At 41.9% G+C, this 21,647-nt stretch overlaps 1 protein-coding gene across 1 annotated transcript; it reads right to left on the reverse strand.

Annotated features, from left to right (window-relative positions):
• Window positions 1-1,652: 1,652 nt before the first annotated feature.
• On the reverse strand, window positions 1,653-15,167 carry plekhn1 (pleckstrin homology domain containing, family N member 1; the record flags this gene model as incomplete). Its single annotated transcript, XM_080535075.1, has 16 exons — window positions 1,653-1,837; window positions 2,845-2,905; window positions 3,013-3,252; window positions 3,604-3,768; window positions 4,337-4,582; window positions 5,662-5,820; window positions 6,296-6,441; window positions 6,718-6,793; window positions 7,026-7,106; window positions 7,837-7,983; window positions 9,063-9,196; window positions 10,983-11,073; window positions 11,649-11,729; window positions 12,564-12,725; window positions 12,945-13,035; window positions 15,094-15,167. 16 exons carry the CDS (start codon window positions 15,165-15,167, stop codon window positions 1,653-1,655), a joined length of 2,139 nt encoding a protein of 712 aa, XP_080391201.1.
• Window positions 15,168-21,647: the final 6,480 nt, after the last annotated feature.

The following is a 21,647-nucleotide window of genomic DNA, read 5'->3' on the forward strand; positions in this document are numbered from 1 at the left end:
GAATATCGAGCTGATAAGTCAATCCGTTTTCGTTTTCAAAAGGAATATCGAACTGACAAAAGATACACGGACCCAAGAGCCGCCCAAAGTGCGTAACAGATAAAATAAAGAGAAAAACAAGATAAAAGAGATAAAATACAGATTAAAGAAAACTAACTAAGTTAACTAGGTAGCAGTGGGGATTACTCCCCGAATCTATTGCATTTCAGCATTTTGGCTTGACTAGCGAGTTTGTTTTGTGATTCCCAACCACGTTGAAATGTAGTTCCATGTTTCAAAAGAAAAGTCTGAACATTTTGATTGGTTGCCGATATGCGGACCAAAGCATTAGGACGTGTCATGTCTTTCACCAGCAGAGGACAAGGTTGGACCATGACAAATAGCCTATTGTTGATCTGGTGTGAATTTGACACCTCCTTGTCTGTGTGCTCCACTTTTTTGAGAAGTGAAGAAATATAACTATTTACTTCACTTTTGGTTTACAATGACTGAATATGATATTTGATCACTGTTACTGATACTATTACTGTAAGCATTACCCAATCCATCCTTATTTCATCTAATGTATAACATGTTCTTAACAGTTTACAACAATACCAAGATCTTATTTTGTTTCCTACTTAGTAATCATTCCTACTTAGTATCAAACACTACTTAAAATTGTTATTTCGTAAAATTGAGCATTTTGTAAAAACTGACTGTTAGAGAAGTGTTTTGATAAAGATAAGAAATTGAACAGATTTAGATATTGTAAATCACATTTTATTTTCAAAAAATAAATAAACACCACCAAAAAATGAAAGTAAAAAGGCACACAATGAAGATCAATATTTAGTAGTAGTAGTAGTAGTAGTAGTAGTAGTAGTAGTAGTAGTAGTAGTAGTAGTAGTAGTAGTAGTAGTAGTAGTAGTAGTAGTAGTAGTAGTAATAGTAGTAGTAGTAGTGGTAGTAGTAGTAGCCTAGTAGTAGCAGCAGAATATTGCAGAGAATCCATACAAGCTACCATTGTGTGTCTTTTAATTTCCGACATTTAATAAATACATTTACATAATTAACTATTATTAGGCTTGAAGGAATATTTTTTACAGCTTAGAATCAAAGTAAAGCAGTCTATGTAATAGAATATATTACAATATAAATGTAACACAAATACAAAAGCATACATGCATGTACTGTAAACAGGACGATGAATAAGCAAATGTTTCTACATTTTTTAGAAAATATCCAAATGTAAAATATGATGCCCAATGCAGTGCAATAATACAGTACAGTTATTACAGTAGTTCAAAAAATATCATTTTCAAGCGCTTGTGGATAATACAAACAATGGTATATTTTGCACTTGTGTCTTTAATGCTACATTTAACAGGTCAGTTTCCTACCTTTTCATATTGTAGTTTGGGAAAATGTTTTTGCTTTAATCATGTTTTTGTCTGCAATAAAGTAGTGCAGCAGTAATACAAAGTCATTCCTCTAATGTCATGGCCACTTTGAGCATTCTTCTGCTTGACTGTTCAAGATCTGACAAATACATAAAGGTTTGTGGATGATATGTTGGAGTGAGACAGTCTTTGACAGTGGGTTCTAGTATGGCTCTGATAGAGATCTGTTGTTTGCACATGTCCAGACGAGCGTCGGCCCAATGTTTTGTTTTATGACCATCTCTGCTGGGTTGCCATGGCATCAAGGCCTCTGGCCCCAAAGTCTAATCCCGTCCGGTGTGGTGAAATTCCAGACATGGGTTGAATCATCCTGGTATTACAGTCATACTCCCAAATGTTGTCGTAGTCCATTTCCTGGTCATCTGGTTCTCTGGGTTCAAGGTAAGAGTTGTGATCTATGTGGGCAAGAGAAGATTCCCAGACTTTAAGTTTTAAACAGCAAAGCACAGACCTCGCCTAGATTGAGCAACTGTTTTGGACTAGGTCCAAAGTCTCCTATGGTGTGAACTGCTTTATACTAACATACAATCTTACTGTAAAACCGGTACTGTAGCATGCCTAACAGCACCCACTATTGTTTCCGGTCCTCGCTTGGGAATTGTGGAAAGACATACAGCTACAAATTCTGAGGTTTTGGTGGGTTATATTGTACCTAGGTTAAATCTGGGGTCCTCTTGGGAAAGAAATAACCTAGTTAAATCATGTCATGTTTTTATATGAGACTGAAGAACCCCTAGATATGAGAGGGAGAGCGTAGCTCTGGTCCAGTTGTGTGCTGTCAATCACAGACAGTAGTAACCCTGTCTCTAACAGTGTTCTCTTACACTGGGCCTCCCCCCGAGACACCTGCACACATGGCATTTAGAGCCGCCCTAAGCTCCATTTCATTGGCACATCTGTGTATTTCCTGCTCCTTTAATTCCACAGCGATAGCCTCCTGATTCCATTTTGACACACCCAGTCCAATGTTCTATCCTGTGTCAACAAATGTGCCATACTACTCTTGCAGGGGGCTAAAGCTTCAACCCCCCAGTGAGCTGAGACTTGTGTCCTTGATGTCAGCTATGTAAATAACTTTTTTACCAAGGCTAACTTTTAACCAACGCACACCATTTTAGTCCGAGCCATAGCCTTGGCTTGATATGGCAAGCATTATTTTTCCATCAGACAATAATGCTCATTTTATTTAACTACGGTAAGAGAGTAAATAGTAAACGTTACCAACTTTGTCTGTTTTGACTCAAAGGTTCTTTGCTTACTTACTTTCTGTTTTAAAACAAAGCACTCGTCATATGGGTCAACATGAGGTATGCATACTTTGGTCTAAACTGTAAAAGAAGACAAACTTCTGAAGAATGTTCTCTTGTGATCAGGTTTATGTTTGCATGCCTGACATTCTCACCTGGTGAGTAACCATACAGCATCTGAGGAGGGCTCATGGCATCACTCGACGGGAAGAGCCTCTGTCAAAACATGACAGAAGAGAACAAAAAGTTATTTCACATGAAAGAGCTGCTTCACATGGTCAAATATAATAAACATTTCTAGGGCATTGTCAGTGTATTCTTACCTGCTCTTGCATTGTATTGGGTGCAGGCAGCAGCTTCAGTCTAGAGAGAGCCTCAGCTCGCTGGTCTGCTGGGCCCTGAAGACCCCCCAGCCCTAGAACCAGATCCTGTCCTGGTCCCTGTGTCAGGACCAGGCTCCTCCTGCTGCGTCTGCCCAGGGGAGGGGTGCACAGCTGGAAGGTATAGGGCAGAAGCTGGGGTCCCGGCTGACGCTGCTGGGGTGGGCCTCGCCAGCACTGCTGCTGTGGAGTAGAATAAGAGAACATTAGAAACTTGTCATGTCAAATGGGTTTAAGAAGGAATTGAAGGCATTTAGAAGATTTCCCCCAGGAGCTAAGTATTTACGTATAGCATGGGATACGTCTACAGACTATTGCTAGTGAGAAGAAATCTAATTACTTAATTATGTATAGCAGTTGATTAATTAGTTATCCGGGTTGGCCTCTATCACTGACTACGTCAGCAGCTGGTCAACAGTTTCATTGGGGGAGGGTGTGTGTATGTGTGTCTGAATGGTATAGTACTGGTTCTCAGCAGTCGGTCGGGCAGTGGTGTAAATTGAGCCTATGGATCCAGTATCGTGACCCACTTACCGCTGGCCTGGCTGGGCTCTCCTCATGGGCGTAGATGTCGGGGGTGCAGGGCTCGTCGTACAGGGGTGACAGGGGCTGGCGGGGGGTGCACATGTCCGAGTGGCGCTGGGGGGCAGCCAGCATTGTGTACTTCAAGGATGTCTGGGGGGTGCTCCAGCTGTTGGACTGATCACAGAGGATTCAGATTTAGCCAGGGGTTATTCCTCTCACTCACTAGTCGGGTGCATATGAATGGTCATTCTCTCTCCGTCTCTCACGCTCTGAGGCTAGCAGAAGCTTATTACTTAAGCTGCACTTAGTGTTAGGATTTGGAGTAGGGTTACAGAGCAGACATGATCTATGGCAGTGGTAGTGTGACAACTGTCTGTGTTGTGTGAAGTGTGGAAGTATAGGCTGCTACTCTGATATCTCCTCAGAGGGAGGAAAGGCTGCTCAAGAGTGCTGTCACTAATGTACTTTTTGAACCCCTAAAGGTTAAGGTTAAAGGAAGTTGTTTGATGTTCAGTACTTATGGATAGCTCATATCTCCCAGAAGATACATGTATACTAGCCTCAATTAAGGTTGAGAGCTACTGTACCATATCTGTTTACACTGCATGCAACACGTCTTATTTTCTCTCAGCCTTATGTGTTGTGGTAGACTATTTCAGTGGAGCAACACATGATGATGCTGCAAAGCAAAGAATAGTCTCCAGGGGAATTATCAAGTTAGCCTCCTGCCAGTCTGAAGTACCTTTACTAGGGGAGCCTTCTCTGGGTGCTGAGGGGGGCTTGCGCGGTGCAGGCCAGAGTAGGGCATGTTGTAGACCGGGGACATCACAGGCCCCTCAGGAGGGAGGAGGTAGGAGCAGCGCTGGGGGGACGAGTAGCGGAGAGACAAAGGTCGGAGGTCACGTTCGGGCCTGGCGTGTGACGATATACTGTTGCTCCTGCTGCCCAGTCGAGCCGTCTCAATGGAGGAGGGCCGGCTGGAGCTGTACTGTAAGGACAACCAACACAGAGGGGAAAGGTCAACAAGGATGTGTCACACCACATCTGGCCTGGGTGGTACAAATTAGCACAGAGGGGCTATTTAAATAAACCTGGAATCCGGCAGATCTGATATGATGATAATGTCCCTATCTGCTTACAATGTGCTCAAGAATGGCAAAAAAAGTGTTTAAAAGTATCATGTAGCAGTGGCTGTCATGAACTGTATGAGCACTGTCTAAGAATTTGAGAGGGGTTACATTTCCACAGCCCTGTCCTTCAGCTATAAAACAAGTGGCAGGGGCTGATATATAAAAGATTGTTGTTTTAAAGGAAAGTTGACTTTAAACATTTAAAGTTAGTGTTAGGGTTTAGTTTAATTAGCACCCAAAGTCGAGCTGATTTTATCTGTTGTTATGAGGAAAGGTGAAGGTTTCCATCATCTTAATTAGGAATGTGGGAGGTGCATTTAAGTCACTACTAGTTGCCCACACAGCCTACGGGAACAACATGTATTTTGGGCACAGAGCCTTTTCCCACTATAAACTAATTGGATAGGCAGCCAGCCTGTAGAGTTTTTCTCTTAGGGAGTCATTTCAAGGTCTTGATAGCGTCCAATATTTCTGTAGAACCTTATGTTCTCTCAGTTATCAGGTAACCTGATGTTTGCTGAGTCAGTTGATAAGTGGCCCTCATTTCTCATGGTCAAGGTTTCTTTAAGGTGATATGTTGTCTTGGGAAAAATAACTGACATTGTTTTGATCTTTTATTTGAGAGGTTAAGGACTTTGCAGGATTGGCTTTGCAGCTTTTATGATTGTAACAGGAGCAGCATGGTCCAGACCTTGGTTAATAATTAACATTTGTAAAATAAAAGTGCTCCTACTGCTCAGCCCATCTCCACCAAAACAAACAGTCTCAAATAGTATAGATTCCTGCTATTATCCAATAAACCACCAGCTACACACATATTGTAGCGTAACCTGAGTTACTGAATACATTATCTCTGCATATGATAGTTAGCACACACTTGATAATGCACGCACACACTATTCTTAGTATACAGTACTGTATTGATATTCACACTTACACATAGGGGCTCAGTGTATCCGGGGGATAGAGGGTTGTCCTCGTGCCTGGGGAACTGGAGGTGGCGGGACCCTCGTCCGCTCAGTGATCGGCCAAGCCTCATTGACTCACTCCGAGTCCGGCCCTGGCTGTTCCCACTCCACCTGTCAAACTCTGGGGCCTGGGGGTAAATCCAACTCATAACTAACTGGAACCAAGGTCATGAACTACCATGTATAACCCTGAGGTAGACTCTAATGTAGTTTGTGTTGCAGATTGTATAGAACACAATTAATTTGCAACTGGAACCATGGCAATGAATACTGTTAAACAATTAGGTGAAATGTTAGCTTCATCTTGTTTTGTGGATTCAAAGGAAAGGATCATGAAGAACAAGGAAAGATGCAAAACCGAAATATCAGTAATAACTTAAAAAAGGGGTGAATTTGCAAGTGCCCACAGTGTTCCTATATTTTTTCTCACAGTGTTTTTCTCTGTTTCTGTGTCTCGCTTGTTCTCACACTTACTCCATGTACCCGCAGGTCTACCAACCAGGTTTGCAGACAGTACATGTGGTAGAGATGGATCATCAACTACTCTGAATGGGCTTTATTGTTCCAGCGGTCCTGAGCAGCGAGAGCGTATCTTAGTCTTACCTCTCTCTGCGTCGGGGTGTAGATGATGTCATAAACAGGGGGCGGAGGGCTGACGACAGGGACGTCAGAGGCTTTGAAATGCTGAATCCAGTCACAGAACTCAGCCTTGCCCAGACAGGACACCACTATGGGGTTGATGAGCTTCCCTGGAGAGACAGAGCAGACATTTTGGTTCAGCCACTTATTAGAATGTAGAGTAGAGAGAGTAATACTTTCACTGTACTTTACTGTTCATTCATAGCGGGTACACATTATGAAGCTGGTTGATTAATACAAGGTATGAAGCTTAACCATAGAGTATACTGTTACTACTCATAAAGCCTGTACGGTATATCTGCAGTCTTTTTAAAAGATGTTAAAGGTTCCTTTAAGGTTTTTGCACCTATGCTGTAATTCAAAAGTGCCTTCTGTGGTCAATGTACCTTCAATCATAAAGGTGTTGGGCTTGACGTCCTGGCAGGGTGTGGTCACAGTGATCATGTTCAGCGGAAGTTTGCCCTGCAATCACACACACACCATTACAAACATTGTTCTGAATAGAGCTAGACATAAAAACATGACAGGGGAGGTCTAGGAGCATAATCATGGCGTCATAGGGGTATGGGTAATTCATTTGAGAGGTGAGACTCAAGTGAGAGCAGTACATACACTGCACAACTACTAGCTAGCTCAGAACGTATATACTGTACGACTATATTACATCCTGTACGGTTCATTTTTGAGCATTTACCTTGTAGAAGAGACCACCGCTCTCCTCGGATAGGATGATGAGAGTGGCCGGGTACATCACCAACAGTCTGTCACTCTGTTCCTGTGGAGACAATAAGAACGATACCATCAGACATTATTGTAAGTGTAACATCATATAGGAGAGGATGTGTGTGTGTGTGTGTGTGTGTGTGTGTGTGTGTGTGTGTGTGTGTGTGTGTGTGTGTGCGTGTGTGCGTGCGTGCGTGCGTGCGTGCGTGTGTGTGTGTGTGTGTGTGTGCGTGCGTGCGTGTGTGCGCACGTGTTTCTCTGCCCAACCATGGGTGTGTCTAATAAACAGCTGACATTCCAGCTGTGAGGTGAGTCAAGTCAATGCATGAGCCAAGCAACTGCCTCCTCACACACACCCATTTTATGAGCCCTCAATCTCCCACACTTCAATCAGGCTACCGCCATTTCCCACAGAATATTAATTGGAGATACACTCAGCAAGTCACAACATGAGCAATGTTTTTACAAGATTTTGTGTACAGGCCGAGTCAGCAATATTTATTGAAGTTCCTGTCACATTGGGTGAGCAGGTGTCTCATTTGTGTCTGAGACTATCTGAGAATTTGGGAGGAGGTTGAGTGGTTACGTCATACAGGAACATACCCTCCCTCAAGGTATATACTGTAGTACCGGCAGACAGTACTTATTCCTTACGTTAAGGTGAGGTAATCTCTCTGTTGTGTAATAGTGGGAAGTATGTGAGTCAATTGTCTACTGTATACAGTTTCTAATGTGTCATACATGCATCATAGACCAGGGTGATGGGTGCTTGGGTATGGTACCTGGCAGGGTAGGTGCTGAAGTCGGACTTTGGTGACGTAGGTGATTGACCCCAGACTCTCCCGCTGAGAGCCCTCCCACTCATAGATGTGTTCTCTACTGATAGAGTTCCTCAGCTCCTCTCTGCCCTCAGTGTTTTCCTGTGTGTTCTGCAGGGAACAGAATGCAGTATGTTTATGTTAGTGAGACATAGAAATCATCAATTTAACCTCACAGAAATATTCAACTTAACCCCAACACTCACAAGGGGTGGGGGGGTAAACCATTATACATTATCCTCAACTGAACTTTGCCCCTAATCCACAGTTTGACCTATTCCCTTCAGAATGTCTGGGCTTCTCATTCTCAGAAGATTCTCTAGCACTGTGACATGTACTGCACCATCCAACACAACGGCAACATTTCCTCTGTTCCATCTGTTAAATAAGGCATTGTTGTGATACTTCTAAGCTCCTGTGTTTCATCCTGTTTTAAATGTACGTCATCAACCATTTCCACACCTGTGGGTGTAGGCATGATACTGTAATCTCATGCAGACGTGAGGATTGGTGTGATGTGGTTGTGGTGCGGTCACAGTCATGACCGGCCGCTCCCTGGGATCTACAGTATAGGCCTCAGGGGAGAGCCAGCCGTGACCTATATGACTCACCGCAGATCCACTGAACACACATCCTGTTGTTTCACCTGCAGGTTAAGCGAGTCTTCTTCCTCTCTAGTCCAGGTACACTGCTAGACAACCACACTTGAGGTCTTGTTTTATTTTAACTGTGGTTGGTCTCAGTTAAACAGTATATTGACTTAAACCTGGTAACCTCTCAGAAACTAACCTTCTGCTGAATTAATACATGCCAACCCACTTAGGCTCACTAAATAAGACTCTGGGTTCCAAAATTACAACCTAATAGGTATTGGCACTTTAAATGTCCAATCTTGTTTTATTCTAATCCATCCTATCACTATTGATCTTGTCTGGTTGAGTATGAGACCCAATCCGACCCCAAACACTCTCACTTTAATGGACTTGGTTTTGGACTTCATGATTTTGAAGAAAGTGCCATACAAATGAAAGCTAATATCATCTCTGTGAATATGGACGACCCCTACCTTAACTCTGGTGAATATGAACGACCCCTACCTTAACCCTGGTGTATATGGACGACCCCTACCTTAACCCTGGTGTATATGGATGACCCCTACCTTAACCCTGGTGTATATGGATGACCCGTACCTTAACCCTGGTGTAAGTGTCAGGTGCAATGGGGGTGCCCCCGTTGGCCTCAATGTTTTCTCTGAGCAGGCCGAACCACATGTCCATCTCCTTCTGGTTGGCGCAATACACAACGATGGGGTTCAGGCTGACACCTGAAGGGGGAAAAAGTCACAGGGTCAGAGAGGAGAGAACTCACGCACACTTCCTGTCAGGGTCCTTCTTTTTTTTCTTTTTTTTCTGGCTATTTCACACAAAAACCAAGAATACTCTGTAAAGCTCTCTCTGACATGTGCTATGTCCTGTCATACATCAACTGAATATTGTGAAGACAAACGATGCTTGGGTACATTTCAAACATGTACCCCAGACTTACATGACCTATTAAAGGAGATGACCTGCTCTTTAGGCCTCTCAACACTACAATCCACCTAGAAGTCAAGCAGACACCCACTCCCACCCTCCTTCCGACTGCCTTTCTACAAGGAAGAATGCATAGGACCTGGGGTGAATAGAGTCTGGAATCTCCCTTTATCAGGCCCACACATGGCACTCTCTTGAAGGAAAGCATTTTCCCACAGTTCATCCAAAGATGTGAAAGTTAAACCCCACTAAAGGCATGTCAGGTTGTGTGTCTCAGGAGCCAAATCTATTCTGTTCACCTTATCAGCTGGCTAATTGGTGTCAACCTTTATAAAAAAAAAATATAAAAAAAAAGAGAAAAAAAAGAAAGAATTGTAAACACTTTCAGAGAACTTTCCACAACCTTCTAAAGCAGTGTTTGGGAGCCGTGTCACACTAAGTCAGTTCATGCCAGGAGCTTACAGGAAATCTGAATCATCCACGTAGCAGGAAGAATATGGATTTTCCAGAGATATCGCTGCACACAATCTCTCTCTTGACTCAGAGTTTTGTCATGCTAACTCTACACATGTGTTTCCTGTCAGAGACACCTCCCTCTAGGTAAACAGAGGCTCTCAGGGAAAACATTTGAAACACAATACTTCATAAAACATCTGTTGGTTCTGGGAAATATAAATGAAGGTGAAGTACATTTTGGCCATGCTTAACAAAGTTAACATTTTGATAGTGGAGATCTCTCCAGTTTCAATAACATGATGGGAATGATAGAGAAACACAAATAAAGACACTTCACATTATCCTTGACTTGAACTGACTATGACATTCACTAGTGTGATCTTATGGGCAGAACACCAACTCTTATCAAGAGTCAAGCTATTTTGTATTATCATTGTAAAGAATATAGTCAGTCCATATCTAAAGGGTCCTCTAACATTCAGAAATCAAACCCTAAGGGGCATTACGCTGGGCATTACACTGGGTATTACTATTGGGCAGTACTATACTATACTTATGCTCGGTAGACCCTGGAATGTGCCATAGATTAGGAGTCCTTACAGGGCTAAGAGCGGGTGCTGGCCTTTTCTGCTCGACAGCTGGGCGAGTTCAGGCGCACCTGTCGTATAACAAGGGGGGCCTTCAAGGCCGGGTTGGCCCTTCTGACCGAGGATGGAAAGGGGGATACTCTAGTTAGTCTTGGGGTTGAGTGGAGGTGAAGGGGGTCGTGGCCCTTTTAAATCACTGGAATGTCTCTACATAGGAAACGCCACAACTTGTAAATAGCGTGTGTTTTTCCGTCTGGGGTTTAGAAAGCACATACGGTCTATCCGTACTGAGAGAGAGAGAGATCCACACAGTGGACCATCAGAATTCAAGTAGTTTTTGTTGAATAAATACAAAGTTCTGTTGAGAATGGAGGCCAATTTCAGTTAGTGTGTGAATCATGAACTATGAACACGATGATTGTCTTCCAGGTCTAACAAAGCATTGAATGTAAAACCAATAAATAATTGCAACATCTCAGGCCTCAAAGCCAGTGTTGAATGCTTTTATTTATTGTTTAAGTGAAACCCAGCTCACCATTGATCTGGAAGGCGAATTCCTGGGGTTGGCTGTGGTTACAGTTCTGCTGCAGATTGCAGATGCTGAGCTCTTTGAGAGGTAGAGTTCCCTGCACACAAAAACAACTAAACAGTCAATCTTTAAATTCTATCATTGTGTTAAAGCTGTAGATAAAAGGATGCAGTTCTTGATTTTTCATGTATTTATTCTATGTCATAGATCCTGTTTCATTGTTATGGTTGATGAGATTTCAGTCTATGCCCAGAATGATGAATGCAAATATCAGACAATTATTTCGAGTTAAACTCATGTCTGTCAGGTACTATAGGATGTTATTACATTAGTCGTCAGTCACTCAGTGACTAATATACTGTAAATAACTGCTCAGTCCACCCACTTTAACTAGTAGTCTAGTCTAGAGCTGTCGCAGACAGTGTAGACCAGTGATTAATGACTGATCATAGTTTATGAGACAGGTTAATAGACAGTATCACACACGTTATTTACCAACACATAACTGGTTGGCAGGGAATGCGTTTCTAGAGGCATATACTATTTCTCTATACTATACTACTGAAAGAAAGTATCGTAAACATTTATTCTCCATTTTATTCATTTGTGATTAATGTCACTTTCTGGGACACATGGTTGGGGATAGCAGAAAAATTGCTGAGACAGCCTCACCTGATATGTAAGTCCAGTGGTGTTGTTGGAGACAAAATGAAGGTGTGTCTGGAAGAGGTCCAAGTAGCAGTCATGTATATCCTTCAGACAGAGAGAGAGAGAGAGAGAGAGAGAGAGAGAGAGAGAGAGAGAGTGGTAAGTTTAGGTGAGTATTGCATCAACCTGTGTTTCCAGTGGGCAGTCATGTACTAAAGGACGTTGCGTTGCTGGACTTGAATTGTGCGGAATTCAGGAATTTCTTTAGTAATTTATGACCACCTCCTACTATTTGACAGCCAGCTGGCCCTTGATTTCCTCTCTGGTTCATGTATGACTGCTTTTACAACAAAAACAATGCAGTCATACTTCCTGCCTTCCTTTCATGTTGCCATTAAGTTTCAAAACAATGTGTTTTGAAATTTCCCTGATGACTCTTTCAATCACTTTATTTTGTTTTTGACAGGGTGATTGCATCGCATCTATGACAGATAGCTATTCCCACGGTGAGAAGCTGGTGTGCTCTGTATCAGCTCTGAGATCAGAGATGCCCTCTCTACCCTGAGGTTGTCTCCTGGAGATGTTGTGCAACCAAAGGGACCGTGCGTGTTTAAACATAGGCTGCGGCTACATTGAACACTGTTTCAATTCATAATGGTTAACACGTCACCGCTAGTTAAGCGTTTCACACATGGCCACAGAATAACATCCTGTACTTTGGTTAGCCTCTTATATGGGTGACTAATATGCTGTTATTATGACAATGACTGGAGGTCTGTGTTTATTGTTTGTTATGATTTGTTGTTGTGGGGTTTCATTATGTGGTTTATACGAGATGACTTGAGTTCCAGCAGTTGGTGTGTGTGTGTGTGTGTGTGTGTGTGTGTGTGTGTGTGTGTGTGTGTGTGTGTGTGTGTGTGTGTGTGTGTGTGCTCTCACCTGGCAGTGGAGAAAGCGGAAGCGGACTTTAGAGCTGTGGACCATTCTGCCATAGTTTTTTACATTGATGCTGCTCTTCTTCCATCCACTGACAGGGTCGTAGGGGAACGGAGGGTCCCACTTGATGTCCTCTATTGTCTGCAGGTCCTTGTGGGTCATTTCCTGCAACCAATCACATTTCAGTAAATTTCAGGCCCCAGCTCACGATCAATGCAGCTGAAAGTGGTGCTAAAAGAGTGTGGTTTGAATATGTGATATCATACTGTACATATTTTTACACACACAGTACATCGATTTGTCTCATATGGTTGAGTTCATGACCTATTTGTGAATGCCTCGTGCATGTCATCACGGTTCTGGCATGTCTCCAAAGGTCCTCACCTTCCTGGGAGTGACAGTACAGAGAATGTTGATGATGCTGTTGGACTTCTCCTGTCCTTCCTGGGGATTCTTCTTACGGAACAGACGACTGCTGCTCGGGGGGAGGGGGGGGGGAGAAAGGCATGTGTTACAACTCGCTCTCCTGTGTTTATCATGAATCCATGTACTGTTTGCTGAACATGTAGCTTCTGAATTGCAGATGTAAACATTGAGTGACTTAAGGAGGGATGTGTTCCTCTCTGAAGTGTTCCCTTGTCTGTTTAGCAAAATGGGCTTATGTGTGCTGCATTGTTTTTACATATCGTATCCGGACCTATGGTTCTCACAGTGGTAAAGTTTCCTTCCATATGCCAACCATTACCATTGTACCATGGTGTGTGTCTCATGTCGCATACATTGACCAGAACCCCCTTTGTCAGTTATGCTTTAATACCCGCCATTTAGATGAGCAGAACAATCAGGGCTTATGTTTCGGATAGCGTAGACGTGAATAGGGAAATCAGGCTTCAATGTCCTCCTTTGTCCCATATGACCCCATCTGTTATCATTAGTGTCACATCTTTATAAGGAAGCCCTTCCGCTGCGTTGATAATGAGTCAACTTTTACAATCTGCTTTTTTATCACTTTATCTCCCTGTGTCCGATTTGAATGTTGTTAGCATAACAACAAAGACTTTATTTGTGCTGGTGGGAGTCAAGTTCTAATCCGTGTGTAATGCATCAATCATTCAATGCAAAGGTCCCTATATTCAAGGTTCTGTTCTACCCACCTTGTTTTTCTGTGTTCTGAATAGAGTGTGTGATGGAGGCTGGTCGAGATATAAATCGGAGGATGGGCTCATTGTAATGCGTGGAAATGAATGGTATCAAACACATTTCTTATTCAATTCCATGTACTACAATGAGCTCATCCTCTTATTTCTATCTCCACCAGCCTCCCATTACACAGATGCAATCCTGAAATGCCAATTGAAAGAGGAATGCAGATAATAGACAGGTAGCTGCAAACCTAGCGATCTCCATGTCACCAGTTAGGCATTCACATTCACTGCTTTGCTCTGTGGGGAATACCTGACCCTGGCCCATTTCACTAACACAAGCAGAGAGAGAGCAAGGCAAAGGCGTAGAGAAAGTGAGAACACTGAAGTTATTGTTCAGGTCAAACTATCAATTCACATGTGTGTGTGTGTGTGTGTGTGTGTGTGTGTGTGTGTGTGTGTGTGTGTGTGTGTGTGTGTGTGTGCAAGCGTGCGTGTGTGCATGTGATTGGTTTTAGGGAACATTACCCTCTTTTTTTCTTTGAAAAGAAACGTTCCTTGGCAGAGCCATGAGAAACCATAGACAGAGCTGCTTGTGCACAAGCAAAGCATGGTGGCAGAGGGCACAAGGGCAAAGCAGTGGCAAACAATCAATAGTCCTGCAGAAAGATAAGATTATGGACCTAACCTTGCAAAGTGGCATAGCAAATATAGCCAATTGTCTCAGAAGCAGCAAATCTTGATTTCTACTAACAGCACATTAAAGAAGCTTACAAATGTTTACAGAAATGTTTCAGGTTTATTGTTCCGTCCCATTAAACCATTAAATTAAAAAAAGTATAAGAGGGTAAAATTCTTAGGCTTTCACTCAGTGCCTCAACATTGCAGTGACAAGAGAAATGAAATGAAATGTTTATCAATATTCAGCCATCATCAGATTAATCTGAACTACACACTACTGTCTTTTCTTATAACCGGAATGTTCAGTATGAATGTCCCAGATGTGATTATTTGGTTTCAGAAACTGATAAAGGAGGGAAAACGGATTCACTGACAACCATCAGGCCAGCTTCACAGAGAGATGCAAATGAGAGGCAAATGGTAACTGTATCACACTGCTGGGCAGACACACCACAGCTCAGGACTCTCATGTACCACTATGATCCTGTCCCTGATCCTGTCCCTGGCCCCGTAAACTTCACAACCTCTGTTTAACCTCACTACTCACTACCTCACTACTCACTATTCAAACCCTGTCAAATACAAGGAATTCCCCTCGAGCTGAAAACCTCCAGTCTAGTCGGAGGGCATGCTAGTGTAGGTTCTGTCTAGAAGATCAAACACCAAAAATGACAGTGAAAAGTAGATGAAGAAGAATTCATGTTCTTTACCTGTTCCTGCGTATGAAGTTCTTGCTGGAGAACCTGAAGTTGTGCTGGGGAACACATGACATGCTGCTCCCCATGCTGCTGTTCTCTGTTGGGGGGCTGTACGCTCCTCTACAGATGTTCTATAATTCCTTTAGCGTAATGTAATCCAAGCAGACAGACAGTGCGCTCCTTACTGAAGTCAGACAGATACTGACAGAGAAGTGGGCTGAGTGAGGGCTGTACAGTCAGACCTATGTGTGTGCGCACAGGGGGCGGGGCTTTGAGTTGTGTCAGGGAGTGGGCGTAGGCTGGGTTCCGTGTGTGTGTGTGTGTGTGTGTGTGTGTGTGTGTGTGTGTGTGTGTGTGTGTGTGTGTGTGTAAGGGGGGCAGGCCCAGAGGAGTTCACACTTTGCGTGGGATTCCTCTGTTAAATCAATCTCACAACAGAGATAGGGGGGGTGAGTGACGTGTGCCAATTCACACCTTCCAGGAGCCAAATGGAGCTCATTTGGATGTTTGAAGGCTATCATGAAAAGAGTCACTCAGGGTAGAGGTTGTGGGTTTGTGCCAATCAAATGGGGACCTTCCATCCAGAGGCATGTCTGAACATGAAGATGCCTGTGGTCGAAAGGAGTCTATTTATTATATGCCCCACATACTTCAGCACAACAATGTCATTTTGAAACTGAAGCCACTGTAACAAGCAAATGTAACACCTAATAGTTCACTTCTTGGAAACTGAATATATCACCATCACGTGTGGCTATGACCGGCTAGGCCTCAAGGTATATGATACAGTCAGTTGTTGCTTTTTTTTTTAAGTTTGCAATGTATTCAAGCCACACAATGAAGGACAAGATGTCATACATCAAGCACATTTTGGCAAAGTGGGTTTCCATATGAACATAAAGTTCTAGAAATTTGTTTACAAACCTGATTGCAAATGTGTAGTTTATTTTTTGTTTATTTTGTTTATTTTATAACTTATAACATGTATTAGACTGTTTTCTCTAGGCTATACTAGTGACTGAAAGCAGTTGGGACAGCCGGATTGGAAGCTTCCATTTTCCAAGCCGGCTTACGTTCTGTTTGCTTATGGATATTCAACATGATGACACAGTAATACTGAGCGTAGCACTACCACTGTGTGATGAGCAGGACTTCCTTGATGCTTTTTTTTTATTAACACAAAGGAAGTACACAGACAGATAAAGACAGGTGATACAAAAGAGCAACATACTGTATGTCCATGATAGACCTGATCAGCACCATCCTTAAGACTACACATAATCTGTTTTGAGGACTTTTAAGTAATGTTGGTGGGAGGGGGTTGTCATGATTAAAGATAATAATAATAATAAAAAATTAAAATATATATAACGTTTCAATTTTAAGTATCTGAAAATCAAACACAATTTCTCAGACATGTGAGTCAAACACTAATGACCAACTTTGACTCATTCTTTGGTCTTAGCTCAAGGTTATGGCAATGTCTGGCAAGTAGACATTTTATGAGATGTACACACTACACTAACTGCATGCTAATTTCCAACCTGCTGAACTGGATTGTGTAAGCGGATCTACCTGAGGCACTAACAGTCATCAGCCTATCTAAACCAACAGTTGAGAACCATCCAGTCCCCAAGATAACAATCTAAATCCTGTCTGAAAGCCACAAAATCTTAGCAAGGTTATTGCTCAAGACCTCAAGCCGAGTAATTCAATCAAGGGGGAAGGTGAGTATAGAATGAATGAATGAATTAATGAATGGTCTTTATTGTCATTAATACAGTACAGGTACCATACAACAACATTTAGGAGGGGGGGCTCCCCTGGTGCTTGGAAAAAGACTAAAAACAAGAGGGCCAAGGGTAAAATAAAAAAGGGAAAAGAGCTGGTTTACATAAATAAAGGCTATGTACACTATCTACTATACTATACGACTATACTATACAATAAAACACTGTGCTGTACTCTATGCTATGCTATAAATATCCTAACTTTTCCTATATCTATATCTACAGTATATATAGCTAATTTAGTAGAAATAGCCAGGTATGCCCCAGATGAACTGTAAGGCTGAAGACTTTCAATTTAGGCTTTGAATTACTTTATCTAATCTCTGAGGTGAGGTATATTAAGTCCATTATCTATGCTAATATCTATGTAATAATGTACTGAATGATTCAGAGTAATGCCACAGAGAGGCCTTAGGGCAGATAAGGCTGGCATGTATAAAATGGAGTAGGCTGTACATAACCAAAAAATGTATGTAGATAGATAGCATACTGTACGTACACACACACACACACACACACACACACACACACACACACACACACACACACACACACACACACACACACACACACACACACACACACACACACACACACACACACACACACACACACACACACACACACACACACACACACACACACACACACAGAGAGAGAGAGAGAGGTAGGTGGCCAGAGGTTCGGGTTAAAAATGCACCGTTATTACAGGAAATACAGAGGTTCTTCTCTCCAAACACAGAGAAGAATACACGATTTGTTGGCTGTGTGCACGAATGAAAGACGTATTGTATCTTATCATGTGGTGTTATGGAAAAGATTGTTCGCGCGCTTGACGGTGTCTCTGGTAGACGGTGAATGATGACTCAGTAAACGATGACTCATCTTTAATGAAGTGGCGTGCGGCTCCTCAGGGGAACCGGCCCAGTTCTGTGTCACTCCGGCTCGGCGGTTTCGGTTGGATTTCTGAGGGGAATGCCCTGCGTCAGAGCAGATAAACGTGTGGAAAACCATTAAATACAGAAAATGCTACAGTCATATTGATGCAACTGGGTCAATGACGAATAAGGCTTCTAAAAAGTTTTTTTTTTTAAACTTTGTTCAAAATACATAACATTTATATTTTTGTATACATTATAAATAATTATATTAGCATAGATAATGGACTTAATATACATCACCTCAGAGATTAGATAAAGAATTGATTAATCTATTTTTAAATGGAAATAATATACATGACACAAAAATATGCACGTCACGTCATTGACCCAACTACGGTATGTCTTGTTAACCAAATTTCCCCCAAAATGTTATACTACTACTCCATCATAAGTAGTGTATTTTGGGAGTAGGGTAGTTTACGTCCTAACCCTGGAATTATGCCTGATTTGATAGACAGAATAAGAATGAGAGTGCACTGAATGACATGCCATCCCTTTTCCCCCCCAACAATTCCATATTTGCATAACTCTGTTCTATTGATGTGTCATATTTCTCAAAGGGAAGGGGAAATACAGGGTGCTTTGCCAACACCAACACTGCTCAGCAAGAATAACAACCTATTCATCACGATTACCACATTTCAGGCTGTGGTCCTTTTGTTTCTGAATTGAGTTGTTTCCTGATCATATCCTTCCATCATTTTCCAAACAAGTGAATGCTTCCCACATGAATATGTGTGTTAGTTCCTCATACCAGCCTGAAAGAAAATCAACCATTTCTTCCCCTCCTCATCTTCCTCTCCTAAATGGGACCATGTGTTGAAAATATTTATTTAAGATAGTGAATGTTAGGCCTCTAGGCTTCTCGTAGACCGTATAGCCTGCTGTACATACTATTAACACTAAAATACTAAAGGCTGGGTTTCCTGGTAACAGATTAAGAAATCCTAAAAAGCGTCTTCAATGGAAATGTTCTATTCAAAATGTGATTTAGCCCAGGACTAGTTTAATTTGTGTCTGGGAAATTGCCCTTATGTGTTCAGATAGGACACATCACTCTGACTGAAAATGTGTACCCACATTGTGTCCCCTGTATGTGTGGCGAGTAGAAATGTGGGTCTCCCTAGGTAGTCACCCGCTTGTGTTTATCCAGACTCAGCGGGTGAGAGCAGGGGTGATAAAGTCACACCTCAGGCCCTTAAAGTGGAGTCTGTGTATTGGTCCCCCCCACATCAGGTGTCCAACAGAGAACTCCTTGTGACAAAGTTCTCACACAAGGACAATAAAGGAATCTTAATTTGACTTCTCACTGTCTTTGAAGACAGGATGAATCAAATAACTCCCACAACTACACATTTTATAATCATACAACTCCCAGTATGTTATGATCAAAATACTGGGAAATAGGCTAATAGATGTTCAATGAGCAATATTTCTGAATTGAGACAAACTATAACATATTTAATTAAACATGTATATACATATACATTTTTCACCATTCAAGGAAGTAAATGATTTTTTGTATGTGTGAAATGCCTCAAGGGATCTTTTCCTTTTACATGCCACAGTGCCAGTAACTGAATTAGAAGTTTTCTGAGGAATTGGGCCTGTTAACGTCACATTCAAATTCAAACAAACAAACCTTAAGCCTTAGCCAAGCCTTAAAGGATTTTGGTCTCTCAACAAAATCAGGTTGCCACATCTCGTGACTCTCTTTCCCTGCCTTTTCCATACACACACACAATTTCCACTATCTTTATAACAGGGTTTATAGACAGGTCTGACAGGTTATTACAGTGACACCTTAATTATAAGTGCTGTTTTCTGATGAATAGGGCCTTTTAACATCACATTAAAATGATCTAACAAACAGCCGTAAAGCATTTTGGCCCCTGGCCTCTTGTGTTGTGGTTCAGTTCACACTCCAACCTTTCCAGGGATGGTGACAGCATCTCCATGGCCAGATAAGGGTGGTGTGGTCACTGACACCAGGGGAAAGAGGAGAGGCCTTGGTGGCAAGAATGTCGGTGAGTTTGAGGGGGACTGGGCTCAGTAGACTCAGAAGGCTGGGGAGAGGTGTCTGTGTCTCTACTGTGGCTGTCTGTGGCTATAGCAACATAGCTTTGCTTGCGTGTGTGCACCCAGGCTGTAAACCCATTACCATCCACAAATCAGCACAGGGGACAGAGGGCTATGGGGGCTCCTTTAACAAAGTCATGTGCAGACACACCATTACACACCAAATTTCTTTTTTTAATTGTCCACACTATCAGACCCTTAACATGTATGGCTTTTACTCTATTGTATACATCTGAAACCTCATAGAAAAGTGTATTTGTGTAGATGTGTGCGTGTGCACAGAAGTAAGCACAGGTGTGCATACTGCATACCATGTGACTGAGGTCATGAGGGGTAAAGTGAGAGTGCTCAGCTGTCCACTTAGATCAGCGTGAAAGGAGAGCATGATGGGAAAGTACTCGATGATACTGTAATGGGCATAGCAACACACACATACTGCTATCAATGCAACGTTCCAACTGAACTCAAACTGAACGTTTGTGTCCAAAATACTCCACAAACAATGCCTCCCACCTGAAAACATATTTATTTATTTTATACAGTGTATTGCTCCATTTCACAATAGTGCAAATTTCATTTTTAAGGTTTCCTCATAAATATTACAAACATAACATTATAAATAAACAATGCACATCACATCAGACAAAAATGTGTTAACTGAAAAAGATGTCACATTGACATTGCACAAATGTTGAAATCAGAGAATTTGAGTAATTCTTTATTTACATTTTAATCCATTGAATGGAGGCCACGGTCTTGTGTGCAGATTTATCTCACGGTCTGTTAGTAGTTCACACCAACAAGACACTTCATCGTCACAGAACATGACCTGCATGAGACAATCAAATCTGTATGTTATATGGGGTCTTTGAACTAGCTGATATTGGGTTGTTTCAAATCAACAAAATCCTTAAAAAAAAGGAAAACAAAAGTAACTTCTCAGAAGTTTGAAATCTTATCACACTGTGCTACATATTGATTGAAACTATTTAACCATGAGTCAAAGACTCAATAACCTATTAATTTTGACCCTTAGTGTTCTGCTGTTGTAAAGTGTCGGTATCGACTACATAGAAACGGCGTCATCTATTCTTTTGAACTATCCAACTCTGCTTTGATGTGTTATATTTGGAACTTCCAAAGAGTCCCAACATTATCTAACATAATTATTTCAGTGTTTCATTACAGCTTCGAGTAACAATACAATACTTGTTCCCACACGTTTACTAGATGCTGTTGGACTGGATCCTTTTCAACAATACATGGATGAGGTATTACGAGTGAAAGACAGTATTATAGTAGTAAGACAAAATGACAGCACCATAACTGTTCAATAGTAGCATTACAGTTCACCATAGTGTCAAATGTTAATAAGTAAACATGTTTTGTTAACACATTGCTGAAAGCCATTTGCAAGCTGTGTGTAATACCATTGTCAACATACAGTATGTGAGTTTGACAATGATTTATCTAGACTATACAACAATTTAGGGTCCTCTGGTTAACTGGCCAAGAAGGAAGCTTGCATACCATACATAGCCTTCAACAAAAAAGGTTTGGACATCAGTTGCCATAGCTACTACTGACATAATTATGCTGGGTCATGCTTGTGGCAGTGAAAAGGCGACTTCTTAAAATAACATCAGTTTTCAGTCGAGGTTCCACCTCAAAATAAGAGCACCCCTTGGGACCTATGTATACATGCACCAATGAGTAACTTTCTCTGAAAGAATGTAGAAACACTGCATGGGACAAT

Source organism: Nansenia antarctica, assembly GCF_963989245.1.
Source record: "Nansenia antarctica genome assembly, chromosome: 6".
Taxonomy (NCBI): Eukaryota; Metazoa; Chordata; class Actinopteri; order Argentiniformes; family Microstomatidae; genus Nansenia; species Nansenia antarctica.